Source organism: Schistocerca serialis, chromosome 9 (genome assembly GCF_023864345.2).
Source record: "Schistocerca serialis cubense isolate TAMUIC-IGC-003099 chromosome 9, iqSchSeri2.2, whole genome shotgun sequence".
In the NCBI taxonomy this organism is placed as follows: domain Eukaryota; kingdom Metazoa; phylum Arthropoda; class Insecta; order Orthoptera; family Acrididae; genus Schistocerca; species Schistocerca serialis.
Genome location: NC_064646.1, coordinates 528,109,506 through 528,130,072, shown reverse-complemented (window position 1 = coordinate 528,130,072; position 20,567 = coordinate 528,109,506). Strand labels below are relative to the sequence as shown.

The 20,567-nt window shown below is 43.5% G+C and overlaps 1 protein-coding gene across 4 annotated transcripts in view; it reads left to right on the top strand.

Annotated features, from left to right (window-relative positions):
* The window catches only part of LOC126418939 (F-box/LRR-repeat protein fbxl-1-like), a 132,520-nt gene that overhangs the window by 53,334 nt on the left and 58,619 nt on the right, over positions 1-20,567 (top strand). For all 4 annotated transcript variants that reach the window (XM_050085974.1, XM_050085977.1, XM_050085976.1 and 1 more), the window contains exon 3: positions 4,410-4,635. In XM_050085974.1, the coding sequence (XP_049941931.1) occupies positions 4,410-4,635 (226 nt within the window). The remainder of the gene's footprint in view (positions 1-4,409; positions 4,636-20,567) is intronic.

Genomic DNA, 20,567 nt, shown 5'->3' with positions numbered 1-20,567 from the left:
ATAGATAGTAAACTGACGTGGAAAAGCCCACGTTCAGGATCTCGTTCAAAGACTTAATGCTGCCATTTGTACTATTCGAATGGTATCTGAAGTAACTGATGGTTCGACATGAAAATTAGTCTACTTTGCTTATTTAAATTCACTTATGTCATACGGTATTATATTTTGGGGTAACTCTTCTCATTCTAAAAGGATATTTTTGGCTCAGAAATGGGTGGTTTGGGCAATAAGTGGTGTAAGTTCGCGAACCTCTTGTCTGCCCCTGTTCACTAGTCTGGGTATTTTGACATTGGCTTCTCAATTTATATATTCTTTACTGCTGTTTCTTGTTAGCAATATCAGATTATTCGCAATATCAGCTTATTCGCAAGAATAAGCAGCTTTCACTCAGTTAATCCTCAGCATAAATCCAACCTGCCTTTGTATCGTACTTCCTTGACTCGTAGGCAAAAAGGTGTGCAGTATACTGCTGCATCCATTTTCAATAAGCTACCACAAGAATTCAAAAATCTTAGCAGTAATCCACGCACTTTCAAATCGAAACTGAAGAGTTTCCTCACGGGTCACTTCTTGTATTCTGTTGTGGAGTTCCTTGAAAAATTAAGCTGATTCTTATGTTGTATTGTTGACTGCGTTTACTTAAACTTATGGACTGACTTTTTTTGGGGTGACGATTTTCAGTGGACGATGCAACCAATTCCCACACTTTCAGCATTTCTCGTATTGGACCAGAAGATTGCTGCTTTGCTGTTACTGCCGCCTCCTCTTTCTCCTGTTCCTCCTCCTTTGAAGAACTCCTCTCCACATCTCCCTGCCGTGAAACACACTGCAACTCTATAAGCTCTTCGGTGCTCATTTCTTGGCTGTAATCTTCCACAAGCTGATTGATATCACTGTTGTCCACTTTTAGTCCCGTGCTCTTAACAAAGACACAATCTCATTGACTACAGGCTCCACAGGTACTGACTCTATTGCCTCCGAGTCACATTCGACAGTGCACTCTGGCCAAAGTTTCTTCTGAGTAGAAGTGAGATTTCTCTCGGTAATCCCATCCCACACCTTTTTGGTGATCTTGACACAGGTAATCGTGTGTAAGTGATATTTCCAAAACTCTCCGAGAGTGAGATTGGTAACTTCAGTCGACTCAAAGAAATGCCTGAAGAGTGCCTTAGTGTAGGGCTTCTTAAAATTATAAATAATTTACTGGTCCATAGGCTGGAGTAACGGATTTTGATGAATTGAAATTCTTCAAGGAAGTGGTCTTGTAGGCCTGGAGGATTGGAGAATAGGCAGGAGCGTTGTCCATAATGAGCAAGATACAGAGTGGTAGATTAATCTCGAGAGAATATTTTTTCATCGAAGGACCGAACACTTCGTCGATCTGATCACAAAAAAGATCGTGTGTCACCCGAGCCTTGTTGTCGGATCTCCACTTCACATTTAACCTGCTCTTGTGCCCTTTACACTTTTTGAAGGCTTGAAGAGTTTCTGAATGGTAAACAGGGAGAGGTTTAATTTTCAAATAATCTCTCGCATTGGCACAGAATAGCAGTGTGAGATCGGCTTTGGTTGTCTCACACCTGGGTAATGCATTCTCCCCTGCTCTTACAAAGGTATGCTTCAGTATATTTTTCCAGAACAGACCTGTCTCATCACAATTAAAAACCTGCTGTGGCAGATAACACTCAGAATCTACGAGCATTTTGAAGTTTCTGATGAAAGCTCTCTGCTGCCTCTGTGTCCGCCATGCAGTGGACGCTAGTTCTTCTCTTAAACTTCTCGGACCACCCACCGCTTCCCTTAAACACTTCAGTGAATCATTCTCACCTTTTCACAAATTATGTTCTCATTAATAGTGTTTTGCAATTGCTTTTCATTTATCCATTTTATCCGTATAAGGAACAACCTGTCAGTATCGTCCAGAATACGAAACCATTGTTTGGATGTTCATGTCACTCGCTTTGCAGCCTGTATCTCCTTAATCTTGTCCCGGTTCTTGAGGATAGTGCAAATAGGTGACGCTAAATCAGCTATGCTCACACCACGTCTGCATTTTTCAATTATTTTACGTTTCATTTCTAAGGTCATTTTCTTACTCTTACGATCATATTCTTGCAGCTTTAGCTTCTGGGACATTTTTAAGAAGCTTATTAAAATTTGTGCATAAAAAACACTGTGGGAACACTATTTTAGAAAAAATGTGTGATTGCAAGCTGCAGTAAGGTGGGTTGCAGAAAGAGCGCTAAGCCCGGACTGTGGTATGTACTAAAGACATTACTGATATGCTGCTGCTGACAATGAAAGTTGCTCATATTGGCAACTGTTTCCCCCACCGCGTGCATACGGCTGGTGATGTTGCACTAAATCGTCGTGACTCGTGCTTGTTATGCGTGTCTGTTTTTAATAATTTGTTTAGCTCATTATGTGAATTGCACATTGTGGGAGCTGCTTATTAAGTGAGGTTCCACTGTATTGGCTGAACGAGGACTTTTGGACTAGCTCCTTTGTGGGTGGTCAGCTAATCTCAGTGTGGCATCAATGTCTTCCTACACTTAGTTTTACAAGGATATTCTATTTTAAAATGCTCTGTGCACATATTCCAATATAATAAATATGGCTGCTTCCAGGGATTGTTTGGCAATTGTGTAATTGTCCAGTAAAGGGTCTTTCTGTTTATTTATGCGCAATATGTTAATTTGTTTACTTTGGGGGTCAACTAACAGTCACTGCACCAAGTGTCAGTCCTCTGCAGTCATCATCTGCAAACTGACTGACGGGCCTCTTGATGTTCTCCACAAGGTCATTTATACACTCTGTGGATAGTTACGGTCCTACAGCACTCCTTTGGGGTATCAACTTCCTTTGTTATAATGCTATTGCAATTTTGGCTTACATGCCTTTGTCACACTTAAGATTCAGTGCCGTATTGTTGTTATTGTTCTGATTTTCATTCCAAAGATTCGTGTGATGCACTTCCCCCTGCCACTCTTTCCTGTGCAAGCCCCTACGTCTCCAAATAGCTGCTGCAACCAATGTGATCAATGTGATGTGCATTCTAGCCCAAGATGCTGGATTGGTGGTCATGTGTGCATGGTGTGTGTGTGTGTGTGTGTGTGTGTGTGTGTGTGTGTGTGTGTGTGTGTGTGTGTGTGTGTGTGTGTGTGTGTCTTTACTGACACAGGCTGTGGCCAAAAGCTATATGTGTGAGTGCCTTTTAATCTCATCTGACTGCTACCTGATGTGTCTTCTTTATGGTAACTAGCAGTCCGTCTCTTCCTACATTGTTGGTGTTCGTACCTCGAGTTTCGATTGTTTGATATATGAAAAATAACAAGTCTTCGCTTCAGCTTACGACCTTAGTGCACATCGACAGCAGGAATTATTACCCTGTCACAACTAAATTTTTCTGTACCTTAACTATGTGTCTGAACAATTTCTTTTATTTCATCATCTGTGGAGCTAGTTGGTATATAAACCTGTACTACTGTGGTGAATGTTGGCTTCATATCCATTTTTGGCCTGCATGGACTCCTATTTTGTATGCATTATTAAACCTACTCTTGCACTACCCTATTTGATTTGTATTTATGGTCCTGTACTCACCTGACTGAAACTCCTTTTCCACTTGCCACAGAACTTCACTAATTCCCACAATATCCTACTTCAAATCATCCAGTTCCCTTTTTAAATTTTCTAACCTACCTGCCCAATTAAGGGATCTAGCAGTCTACGACCTCACCTGTAGATTGTATGTTTGGTTTTTCACGATGACGACATCCTCCTTATCGGACCCACGTGGAGACCCGAATGGGGAACTATTTTACCTCCAGAATATTTTACCCAAGAGAATGCCATCATCGTTTAACTACACAGTAGAGGTAGCACGCCCCCAGGAAAACTAACAGCTGTATTTTCCTGCCGCATTTAACTGTTTGCAGTACTGGCACAGTGAGGTCGTGTCGGTTCTTGTTACAAGACAGTGGCTTATAATCCAAAATTGCAGTTGCACAATAAAAACAGTTACAGCTAAAAGTGAAAATGACATCTTTTAAGAACTCCCTTGGGATATTTCAGAGGTTACTAATATGTCTGAAGGTTTCTCTTTACTAAGAATGGCATACTATGTTCCATTTGTTAGGAGCTCTTCTGTTCAGTCACAAAACTGGTCCAATATTCCGTACGCTCATCTTTTGTTTATTAGGCTACAGTGTGGAACCCTGTCAGACATCTTCCAAAAGTCGAGGAACGTCAACCTGGGCACCAATATTTGCTGCCTTCAAGATCTTGTGGATTAATTCACTATAAATGGACTACACAGTTAACGAGAGTAGTTTTACGCACGAAACTTACGTCAAAGTATAAGAATTCGATCATTATGTGTTTCTCATTGTGCGCCTCTCACACTGCAGGGCACAGAATGGGAGGAGCTGCTGCGGTGTCACCTGCTCCGAGTGCGCCCACTGCAGGTGTGAGAAGACGGACAGAGAGGTCTTACGGACAGCCGGTATGATGCCACAACTCCGGACACTTACGATGATGCGTGGTACCAGAGCTCGCATCTTACGTAAGATCTGCAGGAACTGTCCGAATCTCACAACTTTGCAGCTTCACGGCTGTCAGAAGATGAACTACTCGGTAAGTTGAACCTTCAGCTATGGTGTGAGATATAAATGAGGGCCCACTTGTGCGAGTACTGTTTTTAACCAGATGGACAATTCCTGTTTTCTGTACTTTATAGTGAGGGATTGGACGGGTTAAAAGATACGTGTGCTTCTGAGAAACAGAAAGTGCACGTGATTCAGAATGTAGCAATGTGGGACCTCTCATCTTGCTTTGAGATCACTCTTAGAGTTCATACATGGTATGTTTCTTTTTTTTCATTTTTTAATTTATTTTTGGACTACAGTTACCTGTTAAAATTATATTGTAGGTTACATTTCTCATATTATCGTTAACTAGCCTTTTCCCTGTGGCTTCGGTCACATACACTTTTGACACATATATTACACACACGTCCTCCTCTCGCTCGCTGTGTCCACTTCTTCCTCTCCCTGTCTCCCTCATCCTCCCACCTCTTCCCTACTCCCACCTCTTCCCTACTCTCTCTCTCTGCCCATCTCTTCCTCCCCTTTTCTCTCTCAGCTTCCTCCTCCTCCCTTTCTCACCGTCAGTCTCTCCTGTGCCCCCACCCCACCTTGCTCAGCTGTGCCACTGCAAGTCGTGCAGATACTACTCACATGACATGCCAGTCATGCAGGGCAGCCTACATGTCAGTGGTAGGAAACCCTTTTGTGCTCATATAACCACTCCTGTGGAAGCTAGGAAGTTCTAACTGCCATAGTGCTGAATGTGATACAGCAAGCAGTATGTCTTCCAAATTTGGGTGAAATTGATTAAGATGCAATTGACAATTTGCTTATTTCTGTAGTGTGAGAATTTTTGATGCAATGACCAAACTCGGCAATCACGGTTAATAGAATAATAAAAAGTAGCAACCGGGATCACAAATTTGTTTTATATCTGGTGTCAGTAATTGGTTTCAGTCATTAAACCGACTTCAGACTGAAACCCCAGATGATGGAGGAGCCTGTGCCAAGCTCTGTTGTGTGATGCCTGTTGCTGTCTGGGACAGATACTACTTGATACTGGCTTCTCTCCTCATCTGGAGTCTCACTCTGAAGACAGATGTCATGTTCTCAGCTGTAATTTTTTATCATTACGGTAGAGTGTAATTAGTCTTGTCGAGGAAGCAGCTTCTCGTACAGCTTAGCTGCAGCGTGCTACCTCGGATGACAGTGAGGGAAACCAGACACGGATCAGCTCTGTGCAGCAGATTAATGACCAGGTCTTCTGTTTTTGTTTTAGGGTGCAGGGTCATACGCACCCGTGTCAGAAATGTAGAATGTCGGTGCCAATGACGAAGGCACCCCTGACATCACGGTCAGTTCGAGAGCTGTCAGTATATGCAAAGGTACTATTGTGAATTTCCGTGTGAAGGTCGTGAAACTGAAGGCGATAGAGCGAGGCTGGAGGTAGTGACTTTAGGAAGCGAATGGAGGCTGAGGCGAACACGGGCCGCTGCGTGAAGTCGAGCTGGTGAAGGGTTCACACGCGTCAGGAAAGTGGCAGGTATTGTGAAGTTAAGCTGTCGGAGGAAGAGCCGAAAGTGAACTCCGGGAGGTAACAGAGAAAAGGGACGTGCCCCATGCTGGCGATCAAAGGAGTCATTGAAGAAGGAGGCATAGGGTGGGTGGCCTGCACGGCAGACAAACGGTGTGCTTACCTGCTGAGGAGAAAGTAGGATAGCGGTAGTTTGGCAGCTTCAGCATACAGACTCTCAGCCGGTCCAGTGAATAGGTGCCAGTGACCAAACAGATGCCACAATGGTGAATAGTATTGAAACAGGATAAGAGGGACAGATGTGCAGATGCAAAAACGAAACACCCCTAGTCTAGTTTTGAATGGAAAAGGGACCGGTACAAACAGTGGAGGGTGGTTCGATCTGCTCCCCAGGAAGTACCACTGAGGACACGTACAACATTGAGGGACTGCATACAGTGGGCTGTTAGGTAAGACACGTGAGAGGACCGAGAAAGTTTCCATCGAGCGTGAGACCCAATAATTTCATAGTTTCAACAAACTGAAGAGGTACAGGTCTGAGGTGCAAAGATGGCGGAAGAAACCCGTTGCGCCACAAGAAATATGTACAAACAGTTTTGTCAACAGAAGAACAAAAGCCACTGTCCGTGCTCTACAAGTAGAGACGATCGAGACATCGCTGAAGATGCTGCTCGATGAGCCGAGTCAGTGGAGAACTGGAATAGATGCAAAATCGTCGAAAAAAAGGGAGCCAAAGATGTCCAGTGGGAGTCAGGCCATTATGGGACTAATGGCGACAGCGAAGAGGACGACACTTGGGATGGAACCTCGAGGCACACTGTTTTCCCGGATAAAGGTGTCTGACAAGGCAGAACCCTCACGTACTTTGAAAACTCGGTCTTTTAAAAATTCCTGAAGGAAACGGGATATGCGGCTACCGAAGCCCCACCTGTAGAGAGGACAGAGGATACCGGTCCTCCAGCAGTTGTCGTAGGCTTTCTCCAAATCGAAAAACATGGCCACAATCTGGGAGTTCCGCAGCAAACCGTTCGTGACACGGGTGGACGAAATGAAGAGATGGTCGACTGCAACTAAATCCACAGTGTGCAATGTTTAGTAAATTGCGAGAATCATATGTTCCGTCACCTTGCAAACACAGCTGGTGAGAGAAATGGGGCAGTAGCTAGAAGGAAGGTCCTTACCGGCCTTAGATATGGGTATGACAGTGGATTCATGCCAGAATCTGGGATGTGATGTCATCAGTCATACGACCACACCACCGCCTGAGACACCGATCCGCCGGATGTGATTCTCTCAATAAATGGAACAGAAGAATGTCTGTGTTAGCCAAAGAGTACACAACCAGTCACAGTACTTACGCTTGCCATGAGGCACTGCTGGGCCATTTCGTGTGCAGCAGGAGAGTAATGCAGTTGTGCCAGTCCACAGTTCGTAGCCGCGCTCAGTGGTCAGCCAGTGCCGACGTTAGTCATCATCTGCAGCTCAGTATTGCTGCCATTGAGTCTTTGTTGCTTCATTCCAAGTTAGTCTTCAAATTCACTGGATTCGACATTTGAGATTACGAGACATTAAGTCATCACTGCACGATTTTTGACATGTATATTATGTCATTCTACAGACGCTTAGTCTAGTCGCGCCTTCTATAATTGATGACCAACTGATCGTGGACTGCAGCAAAGTTAAGTAATAACTTCTTTCTTATTTTGTACTCCTGCTAATTAATTGTGTTTTCCTGTTGTAGCTACCGAGCAGTCTTGGCATAGTTGAACCCACGTTTCCACCTCCTCGGCTACCTCATCTTCGCCACCTCGTGTTGACGGACTTGATTATGGTGGAAGATCGAGAGCCGTTGTGGGAAATGTGCCCTCTGCCCAGATGCGGTCGTACATGTTAAGCAGAAAGTGCTTGCCCTGCCCGAGCCTCCTCCACTCATTTCCGACGGATGAGAAGGCAGGAAAATGGCAGCCCAAGGTGTCGGAGATAGCAGTAGGGTCTACTGTGACATTGTCTGCTACTGTCAGGCCCGAAAATCCCAGAGATCTGTCAGAGATTGGCCCACATGGTGGGCGAGGGATGGAATGTTAAAAGAGCTAATGAATGAAACCGAACTAGATTGTTTGCTGTCCTGAAGAAGGTGATGACACTGTGCACACAACTGTTTACAATGAATGCAGTTTGCCATTGTAGGATTACGGTTAAAAATGCAGAGAGCACGTGTCCATACACAAATTGCGTCGCGGCACGCCTCGGTCCACCGAGGGACCGGGGGGCGCAGTGTGGTGAAGAGAAAGTGTGAGGAATGGAATGTTGTGTCACAGTAATGATAACATCTGTAAGATACTCTACCTGGTCAGCACAATGTTTGTCGAAGGTCACCAGAGAGGAGTAGAGCCTCCAGTCAGACTTAGTAAGCTGCCATTTGGGTGTGCACGTAGATGGGATAGGAGTCAGCAAACGGATATTACACGGGAAAAACGGTCACTCGATTACGATTCAGAGAACGTACGCCTCAGACAGTGGGCGAGCTGGTCAGTGCAGAAGGATAGCTCCAAATGGGAATAGGTGTGCGTGAAGTCTGAAAGGAACATGGGTGCTCCTACATTAAGGCAGAGGAGGTTAATTTGATTGAGAAGGTCAGCCGAGAGGTCACCTCTCCGACACATTCTGGTAGAACCCCAAAGGGGCCGATGCACATTAAAGTCACTGAGCAGCAGAATGGGGTGAGGTAGCTGCCCAATAAACTCTAGAAAGTCTGCCCCGGCAATATCAAATGACGGAGGGACATAAATGGTACAGAAGGAAAAGGTCAAGTGAGGAAAGAAAAGGCAAACTGCAACAGCTCGGAGATGGGTAATCGGAGAGGTGGATCGACTGTAAACATCATCCCCTACGAGCTGCAAGGCTCCTCCACGAGGGGGAGGAGGTCAAAACAGACTGGAAAGAAATGCGAGAGCTCAAAGTGGTCGTGAGGATGCAATATTGTTTTTCCGGAGGCAGAGGACGAGTGGACACTGTGATTCTAAGAGCACCCATAAATTGTCGTCGTCGGATCGAAGAACGCAAACGTTCCACCGGAGGAGAGTCACGACGAGGAAAACACGGAAGGGTGTCACCTCGGCGGCTGCCGAGTGCCGGCCTACGTATACCTGTCACTACGGGACACGGAAGCGGGAACATCCCACTCCGTGAAGTCTACAGGAGTGTCGGCATTCTCCGTCTGTCGGCCTGCGTATTCCAGGGCAGAAAAACAGCCGAGAGTGCACACCGGCGACACAGAGTTCGGCCAGGTGAGGGTATCACGTGGCGTCAGCGTCGCAGGGGAGACCGGCCGCCTCCGTTCCACTTTTCGGAGCCTTTCCGGTTGGCAGAGGAAGGCTCTGATGTCGGCTGGCTGGAGGGATGTACAAAGTCTTTGTAGGAGTGTTCCTTCTGTCCTTTATGCCTGCCGGTTGTGTAGCAGGTGGCTTAACCCTGGGAGGCGAAAGTTTGTCGCACAGCTGGAGGAGGAGACGGGGATGCTACCGGGACACTGAGCAATTTCACAATCGCGGTGCTAAATATTAGGTCGGACGTCTGCACGGCCGGTTCCTCCGTAGAGCGAGAACGATACTGTAGGTGCCAGGCGGTAGGACGTGGGGTTTACGAGTAGCCGACAACTTACGAGCAGCCGGGTAATGCAGTTTTTCCTTCACTCATATCTCCCGGACAGCCGACTCGTCGAGATACGCGGGATAATCGCAGGAGGATTTGGCACGGTCGTCAGCGCTGTCGCTGCAGCAGGGAGAAGGAGGTGGGCACTCGCCCTCGTGAGTGTCACTACCGCAGGTTACACATCTGGCCGGGAGTCGACGGGACTCTCAGGTGTGGTCGTAACGGTGACACCGGTAGCAGTGCGTCGGGTTTGGAATATACAGTCTGACTGTGATAACTTCATCACCTGCTTTGATCTTTGACGGAAAAACCACTCTGTCAAAAGTGAGAAACAGAGTGCGTGCGGGCACTGAGGAGGCATCTATCTTTTTCATCACACGATAGACTGCAATGGCACTCCGATCGGAGAGATATGTTCGGATTTCTGCCTCAGTCAGACCGCCGAGCGGTGTAGTGTAAATATCACCGCAGGAAGAATTCCGCATTCGGCGGGCCTCGACACCGACGGGATAGCTGCGGAGGAGCGGATCTGCGAACAGTGTCGCGCCTGAGAGTCAGAAGTAGCCTTCGAAAGCAAAGTGACATTGTGTAAATGAGAGCAGGAGTTCACAGGGCCAGCAGTTGCATCGACACCTTTCCGGGTAATATACGGATTTAGCGTAGTGACTGACCGTCTTCAATATGTGAAACCACGTGGAACCGTGGTGCAGCTGGGAGGGTCTTTTGAATCATTGGCCTCATTCCGTTTATGTTTTGTAGACGTTGAAGGTGAAGACGATTGGCTCGTTGCGAGAAAATCCCCCACGATTTTCGGCATCTCCGACGGCGTGCTCCTTACTACTGGGGGGCACACATCAGAAGGGGGCACACTTGCCTCAGACGATTGTTCACACTTCAGATTGCACCTCACGAACACCTAACAGACGTTCCAATTGGCAATTTGAGAAGCTAGCAGCTCGGGCAATCATCTCTCCTCAGGCCCGGCCTCTACGAGGGGAGGAAGAAGAAAAAAGGAGGACCTCGAACGCTGAAACGGAGGAAGGATAGGAGAAGGGGAACAAGGAAAGAAAAAAGAAATGAAAAACAGTGCAGAGACTGTTCTGATATTGGCCACTGAAAATGCAAAACACCTTTCCAGAAACATTCCGGACACGTTCCCCGAGGGAGAAGAAATAGAACAGTGTGAGGATATACGTGCAGCACCGAAGGGAAACTGTGCTGCAAAGGCAGCGGCCTCACGGTAGCCGAGCACGGACCCGACGAAGAGTGGCGAGTCCCGTGAGGGGTTGGGAACCGGTGGTCTGGTACTTCGGTCAGCCCGAGTGTGGCTTTTAGGTGGTTTCCTGCACTCGTGTAGGGAAATGCTGGGCTGGTCCCCAATCTCCACTCGGTACAAATATCTGTAATATACGGTTACACAAAGGACAAAGTTTACACGATCCATAGTCGTGTGGCAGCCACAGCTCTCCTCCCTGACGTTAACTGGTGACTGTGGCACCAGGAAGGGTATCTGGCCTCAAATTTAAAATAAAAACAAAATCTGCCAAATCGTGTTAAATAGTAGTGCCTTATGATGGGGTAAATGCTAGGATAGACAGTCAGTGTTTGTGACGAAATTTTATTTTGCAGAACAACCTGATTTTTGATATTTCATAGTACCGTGCAGTCAATAAATTTCAGCATCAATAATAATACTTCCTAGGACAATGACCTGTACTGCTCTACAGTACTAAGTTCCTTAATTTAAAAAATTCTTAAATTTTTATCTAATTTTCAATAATTTAGAATGTACTTGTATTTAATTATTTAATTTTGCATGTGAACATGTAATCAGGAGTATACTGCATAAATTACACATAAAAAATAGGACATGTTTAATCAATTTACAAATGTATGTGAATTACTGAGAGACATAAGGAAATTTGTGTTAATTATATTACACTGCTTGATAAAATTATACAACCATAAATTATATGAGCCACTGAGAACCATAAGAGGCCAAAGCGTATCATCATTGATTGAGACTGTAGCATTTATTTATGCTTCTGACATCCATCAATCTTAAGCTGTGTCACGTTTGTCTGTGCTCTAGATCCACATTGTATGTATGAACAGTCACGAAAAGCTATCTCACTGGCTTCTCTGATATTCGGTTTGATGATGGTTTGCTTGAGGCCCTTGTGGTTCTTAGTGTGTGTGTGTGTGTGTGTGTGTGTGTGTGTGTGTGTGTGTGTGTGTGTGTGTGTGTGTCAGTTGTACAGAAAGTGCAAAATTGCTAAGCAGGAATGGCTAATGGATGAATGCAAGGCTACAGGAGCACGCATTACTGTGGGGAAAGATAGATGCCATGTAGAGGAGCATTAAAATGACTTTCGGAGAAAAGAGAAACAGCTGTACAAATATAAAGAGCTCAAGTGGCTCGCCAGTACTACGCAAAGAATAGAAAGCTGAACGGTGGAAGGAGTGTGTAGAAGGACTTTACAATGGAAATCAACTTGAAAGCAAAGGGATGATGACGTAAATGAAAATGAGACGGGGGATCTTATTGTGCGAGAAGCATTTGTTGGAGCACTGAAGGTTGAAATAAGGCCCCTGGAGAAAATGACATTCCCTCAGAATTATTGAGATCCTTGGGAGAGTCAGCCATGACAGAACTATTCCATTGTGTGTGTACAAGGTCTGTTCAAAATATTCCAGAACATTTGTAATTTAGAGTGAAATGTGGTTGGCATCCGCGTATGCTTGTGTTTAATGTGTTTCATTGTTGTATTTCTGTTAGTTATTGTTGAGTGCTGCATTTAGTAGAATGTTGTGTTGCACAGTTTGTGAATTTCGAGATGGAAGAGCTAGAGGAGCAATGCATCTGCATTCAATTGTGCACGAAACTCAAGAAAATCTGCAGAGACACTCCAAACGATGCAGGAAGCCTACGGTGATGAGTGATTAAGTCGTACTCTGTGTTACAAATGGCTGACACAGTTTAAAAATGGCTGGACAGAAGTTAGAGATGACCCTCATTCGGGACACCCTCCGACGTCTACCACCGACACTCGTGTCGGTAACATCGACAAAATTGTGCGATCCAGTCACAGACTGACTGTCCGAGAGATTTCGGAAGAATGTAACATTTCAATTGGACCGTGTCATGAAATCTTGACACAGCATATTGGAGTGCTATGTGTTGCCAGCAAATTCGTCCCACAGCTCGTGAGTTGAGACCAGAAAGATCTTCGCCATGCAACCTGTGAAGGGCTCTCGCATCGCACAAATGAGAATGAGATGGTCCTTAAGAGTATCATAACGGGTGATGAGATGTGGGTCTACAGTTATGATGTTGAGACTCAGGTTCAATCTTCACAATGGATCAGGAAGGATTCTCCGACACCAAAACTAGCTCATCAGGTCAGATCAAATGTCAAAGCGACGCGGACAGTTTTCTTTGACTTTGAATGATTAGTTCATCTTCATCACGAATTTTTTCCACAGGGACAAACTGTTAACCGATGGTAGGATTGGGACGTGTTACGAAGCCCAATAAAATGTGAGAAGGAAACAGCCTGAAAAGTGGCGAGACAGTTCACGGCTCTCGCTTCGCGATAACGCGTCCACACATCTCTCCCTGTTGCTGCACGACTGTAGCACAAAAAATGAAATCACTCTGCTGCCTGATGCTCCGTACTCTCCACACCTGGCCTCTGTGGACTTTTTTTATTTTCGAAGTTGAAATCCCTTTTGAAAGGACGAAAATCTGCAATGATAGACGACGTAAAAGAAGATTTTAAAACAGCATTTTGCGTAATCCGTCTAGAGGCGTACCAGGACTGCCTCCTCATGTAGAAACGACATTGCGAGCGGTGTTATCAATTGTTGTGGAGAGTATTTCGAAAGAGAGTGTGTAGAAATAGAAGGTAAGCATAGACAAATTTTTTGGACAAAGTTCTAGAATTATTTGAACAGACCTCGTAAGGTGTATGAAACAGGCAAAATACTCTCCGAGTTTAAGGAGGGTGTCACGATTCCAATTCCAGAGAAGGCAGTTGCTGTACTTACAGTTGTGTATTCTACTGGACCAACGGTTTACTAAACCATTGTTGCAAAATACTGACACCGTGAGGACAAGTCAACGAATAAGTCACAAATATCAGTTTACCTTATACTGTGTTTAAATCGTGCATACATACTTTGCCAGCAGATAGTGGCACGTGTACACATTTAGAGGCTGCAGGGAAGTGTACACGAGTAGAATAGTATGTGGTCGTGCATTTCTTGTGGGTGGAAGGGCTGTTCACAGGGGAAGTGTATCGTGAAATGGGTCCCGTGTATGTTGACAACTGTTTATCACAGAAATCTGCGTTCACTCGTATCAGGAGTTTATAAAGGGAAGGCAAAGCGTCAGAGATTGGGAGCGTGCTTGCTGTCCTGCAGTGGTTGCAACTGAAACCGAGAAGCAGTGTGTGGAGCAGATAATTCGTAACGAGTGGTATGTGGCGATCAGTGACGTAGCACGTGCTGTAGGCTGTTCGTGTCAAACAGCTTACACTATAATGGGTGAGCAGCTGAAGTTTCATAAAGTTTGTGCACAGTGGTTGCCTAGCATGGTGACTGAGGAGCACAAAATGAATATAATGGGCTTTTCTCAACAGCACCTCATTCGATACTCTGGGGAAGGAAGGAGGGAAGGAGAGGATTTAGTGGCACAAATTGTTGCAGGGGTCAAGTTTTGGGTTCACCACTTTCAACCAGAGACCAAACGACCATCCACGGAACGGAAGCATTCTACCTCCTCGACAATAAAAACACTGAAGGCCATTCCGTCAGCCTGCAAGATTCTGCTCACCACGTTTTGGGACACGTGAGGGCTGTACTGGTGAAATTCCGGCCTCACGGTGAGGCACCGAATGCCGTGTCATACTGCACCAGTGTGTGGGAACTCTTGACACACCATTCACCACAAATGTAGTGATTCCTCTAGATGACAGTGCCTGCCCTCGTACAGAAAGACAAATACGGGGCCTGTTACCGATATTTAATTGGGAATGCTTTGAACAGTTGCCCTACGGTCCCAACTTACCCTCGGAAGACTTCTTTGCTGCCAGTTATTGAAGGCTTGTAAAAAGGTGGGATAAGTGTCTGAATGTACAGTGTGAATATGTAGCAAAGTGAAACAAATTTCAGGAAGTTACTTCGATTTTTATTGCCTCTAGCCTGTTTTGCAACTTATTTATTGACACGCCATCACGCTTACAGAGGTACGGGAAAACTAGTGGAAGCTGGCCTCGAGGAAGGTCAGTTTGGGTTCCAGAGAAATGTAGAAACACACAGGGCAATACTGCCCCTGAAGTTAGCTGGCATAAAATACGGGGAGTGAAAGGATATTTATGGCACGTACAGAAAGTAGACTGCAGATGTAAGAGTTTAAGGGCACGAAAGTTGCAGTGCCGTACAGTATCGATACCGTGCCAGACAGAACGCATCCGCTGCCGTCTTGAAGCCACATCTCTGGTCGTACACGTATGTAGCACCACTTCTGAACTGGATAAGAAGACACTGCAATGAGCCAACTAGTAGTCTATGAGTGAAGGTTATAGTGGCATTTCTGTATTTTGATCATTTATAATGATTAGGCTCTGTCTAATGGAATCTCTTGGACATGCTGTACGAATTTACGTAAACAGAAGTGCCACTGTGATTGTGCGTACTTCTAATCGTATCTGCTCTCTGTCTAAGCACCCGCTATTCCATGACACCCGCCACATGCGGATCCGACGAAAGGGAAGCAGTGCTGCAAAGCGAGGAAGATGGAGTTGTAGCCTAAACCAGGTGTCGTTCAGTCTGTTCACTGAGCGAGCAGTAAAGGAAACTGGGAATAAATTTGAAAATGGAATTAAAGTTCAGGAAGAAGAAATTAAAAGCTTGAGGTTTCCTGATGACTCTGTAATTTCTGTTAGTGTCGGGAGACGGCTCGGAATAGGTGAACAGAACGGATAATGTCTCGAAAGGAGGATATTAGACGAACGTCGACAAAAGCAAGACAGGGTAGCAGAATATAGTCGAATTAAAACGAGCTGTGGCGAGAGAATTAGATTGGGAAATTGGACACTAAAAGTAGTGGAGGAGTTATGTTATCTGAGTAGCAAAATAACATAATTGCTGAATTAGAGAGGATGTAAAATGCAGGTTATCACTAACAAGAAAAGCATTTCTGAAAAAGAGGACTCTGTTAACATCAAATTCAAACTGAAGTGTCAGAAAGTCCACCTCTGAAACCAAACGATTAATGTTGCTGCCTTCAGTGTGGAGGTCGCAGGTTCAATTCCTGGTACCTCTTCAGATATCTTTTGAGATAGGGAGATATGGTACGGTATTCACTCAGCCCTTGTGAGGTCAAATTAAGAAGCAACAGCATCATCAGGATTCATCTGGTGGCTACAACGGCTGGAGCAATTGTCAGCATGCCGATCACACGTTCCACCGTCGTAGACCGCTCCTCGTAGTGCCTTTTAGGCAGCAGTTGGCCAGCCAGAACAGGCTTGAGGCCTAATCCGTGAGCGGTGTTTACGTTTATGTTAGGAGACCTTTCCTGAAGGTACTTGTGTGGAGTCTACACTTGTATGTAATTGGGACGTGATTGATAAGCAATTCAGACAACAGTAAAACAGATCCTTTTGAAATATGGTGCTACAGAAGAAAGCTGAAGGTTAGATGAGTAACTGACAAAGAGGTACTCTGTGAAATAGAGGTAACATAGATTTAGGATTGTCTGACGACAATGCTCTCACCATTGAAATCCCTTTAAGGTCAAATGATGATAAAGGTATAAATAATATTTACAAAAGAAACTTCTCTGTGGACAGCTGTCATCTGTTCATAAGTATCTTAGAAAAGAAAAACTGGTTAGATGTTATGAAACAAACAAGTACAGATGAGGCATATAGTGTATTTTCATCGAATTATCTGATGAACTTTGATATGTGTTTCCCAAAGAAACTGACCAGAATCAAGTCTAATGGACACATAAAGTCAGGTTCTCGGATGACTCTTGGCATTAATAAATCGTGTGAAAAAATGAAAAAACTCAATTCAGAGTTGAGGGAGTGTGCAGATACTGATTTTATAGAATATGTCAAAACGTATAGGAAAATATACTGCAGAGTAATTGCAAATGCAAAGTTAATAAGTAATGACATGGAAATAAAACAGTCCAGAAATAAAACTAAAATAGCATGGGAAATTGTGAGAAAAGAAACTGGGGTACCTATCAAAGATAAGGAAATTATTCTAAAAGATGAGGAGAATAAAATGTTAGATAAATATGCCACGCCCAGTTATATAAATAATTACTTTTTAAATATACCCCAGACATGAAGCAGGAATTTTGGGGAGCAGATGAGGAGAGCAGCACCCAAGGCACCCAGCAGTATGATGGCAGTCCCAACATACGAAAAGGAAGTTTTAAAAATGATTAAAAGTCTCAAGTCCAAGATGTCAGCTGGAGTAGTTGAGGTGTCAATAATAATAGCAAAGAAAACAGCTAATCAAATAGCGAAACCATTGGTGCACGTAGCAAACGTGTCAATGGCTGAGGGAGTGTTTCCACAGAAACTGAAAATTTCTAAAGTCGTCCCCCTGTTGAAAAAGAGAATTAAGCTTAAAATAGAAAACTACAGACCTGTCTCACTTCTCCCAACTTTCTCAATGTGTGACTCTATATTTCATTTGTATCTGTAAAACCTTAATCTTAATATCCACAATCTGGTAAACAGTAATCAGCACAGTTTTCAAGCTGGGAGAAGTACCGAAACAGCTGTACTGGAATACACAAAAGAAATAATCAGTAAATTGAGAGAGGGAAAAAGTGTAGTTGGATTAAATCTAGATCTGTCAAAAACCTTTGACACTGTTGACCACAGCGTAATTTTGGAAAAACGTGAAGCTATAGGTATTAGAGGATCGGTAAAAAAGTGGTTTGAGTCATATCTGGAAAAGAGGATGCAGGTAGTTGAAATTACAGCACCAAATATTAACCAAAAAATTAAACTAAGGTCAGGTCCAAGGGAGGTCACTGTAGGAGTACCCCAAGGAAGTATATTAGGCCCTTTGCTATTCCTCATTTACATTAGTGATATCCGGGTGTCAGAGAGAAAAGCTAGAATCGTGTTATTTGCTGATGATACTAGTTTAATAGTTAGTGATATGAAGCAGTCATTGCACAGTGCTGTGGACCATGTCCTACAAGATATACAAAAATGGTTTAGTGCAAACAAGCTAACAGTGAATGAAAAAAAAAAAAACTAATTATGTGCAATATGGAAAAATAAGTGAACATGATGACCTAAATGCCACTATGGAGGACAAACAACTTGAGTACAGTGTGCAAAATTCCTCGGTATGCACAGTGATGAGAAGATAAACTGGAAGGACCATTTGGTGAGCTTAGCACTAAAACTAAATTCAGCGTGTTTTGTACTTAGAATAATTGCAAGAGTTTGTAGTAATGACTGTACCAGATTAGTATATTTTGGCTATTTTCAGTCCATTGTGTCCTATGGGATAGTATTCTGGGAAAAAATAAATTGTCGTCTAAATGAGACTTTCAAATTGCAAAAATGCGCTATTCAGATAATGAGCCAGAGCCCACCTCAAACACATTGTAGGCCCCTTTTTAAAGCATTGAAAATTTTAACAATTCCATAATTATACATTCTGAAATTTCTGTTGATGATCAAAAGAAATCAGGACAAAATTAAAACCAATACAGACTATCATAATTACGATACACGGCAATGTAAAGATCTCCCCTTACAAGCTGTAACAAGGACCCGAAGTCAGAAACATGTTTGTAATCAAGGCATCAAACTTTTTTTAATGCACTACCAAAACATATCAAAGAGCTGGAAAATGAAGATAAATTTAAAACTGTTATAAAGAGTCACATGCTTGACAAATGTTGATACAGTGTAAGTGAATTTCTAGGCTCAACTGTATTAGAATATAAAGAACCACATGCTTGACAAATGTCACTACAGGATAAGTGAATAGCTCTGCTCAACTGTATAAGAATATATGATATCATAAATGAGACAAATGAAATCACAACATCAAGGAATAGGTCTGTTAAGCACATAAGAAATTATGTTATAAAAACACTTATTAGTTGTATATTGTATTAAACATAAGATAGATTCATATGAATTCAGCATAGAAAAACATTTTGTTAAGATATTATATAGTTGTTGAAATGTATCCTGACAAATCCTATATCACAAGTGTGATCATTCGGATGATAATAAATAAATAAATAAATTGGGGGGAAAATAACTCCCTGGCACAATATGGCTAAAGGAAGGAGTAGCTCGATACAGCACAATCTGCGGCATTGAGGAGTAATTAATTTGGTGGTGAAGGGAAGTATATTTGATTATAATGCTTTACTTGGACTGAAGTTCAAAATACTTTTCAGTTACTAGTGCCTGCTATATGAAGCGGACTTTGAAGGAATATGAGGAAACTCTGTACACCATAATAAATCTCCATTTCATCGCAATAATATAATAGTTTTGTTGTAATACTTCCTTCTTTTGTTTACCCACCTCAGTGTAGAAAACTATTAGTAGATCAGTTTTCTTGGATTTAGTAAAATAATTTGTTCTTATTTTTAAGTCAAAGACAACTACCACTCATTGCTGTAATAAAAGGCTTATTACATTCTCTGAGTTTCTAATTGCAATCTTCCATTTGGGCTAAATGGGTCTTTAATGCTTCTTTTCCATATAACTTCCCAAACTCTGTGCAAAATAAATAAAAATACCCAGTTGCAAATTTTTTTAAATTGTGAATAATTCCTGTCACTACAGATAATGTGATATTGTGAATTGTGATAATTGTGATAATTCCTCTCACTACTCACTATGAATCTACATTATACATTCACAAATCATTTCCTATGATGAACAGGTGGAAAATAATTCTACTGGCAATAGGCAATAACTGAACATTTTCTTAATATAAATTACACGGTACAGTTACAGAGCCATCACCTTTTTTTTTTTTTACTATACAGCTGCCGTGTTCTCACCTTTGCTGACTGTCAGCTAAAAAATTGTGGTGCCTGGTGTTGCATCAGATGAGAAAGATGATACCACACTGTCAGTATTGTAAACTCCACATGAAATGGAGAATGAGAAAACATTTGAGTAAATGTATCGAAAAGAAACTAAACTAAACTACGCCCGAACAGGCCGTGAAGGCACAACGGTACCAACCGGCTGCCGTGCCGTCCTCAGCCCACAGGTGTCACCGGATACAGAGGGGGACGTGGTCAGCACACTGCTCTCCCGGCCGTACGTACGTTTAAGAGACCGGAGCTGCCACTTCTCGATTGAGTAGCTCCTCAGTTTGCCTCGCGAGGGCCGAGTGCACCCCGTTTGCCGACAGCGGTCGGCAGATCGGATGGTGACCTGTCCGAGTGCTAGCCCGGCCCGACAGTGCTTAACTTCGGTAATCTGGTGGGAACAGATGTTACCACTATGGCAAGGCCACTGCCAAATGTATTGAGATGAAGCTAACGTAAATGCTGTGAAGTATAAAATTATGAATGTTTGCCTGATGTCATTTGGGCAGGGAATGTTAGTAAGACTACATATTTTAGAGGCAGACCAGAACTTAATTACAGGAAAGAAGGAAAGACATTCAAACAAGTGTAGGCTGAGTGGTTATTCAGAGATGAAGAGGCAGACAGCTGCATCAAACTAGGCAACTCATACAAATCTATGGATGTAAGAATTTGTAGGGAAATT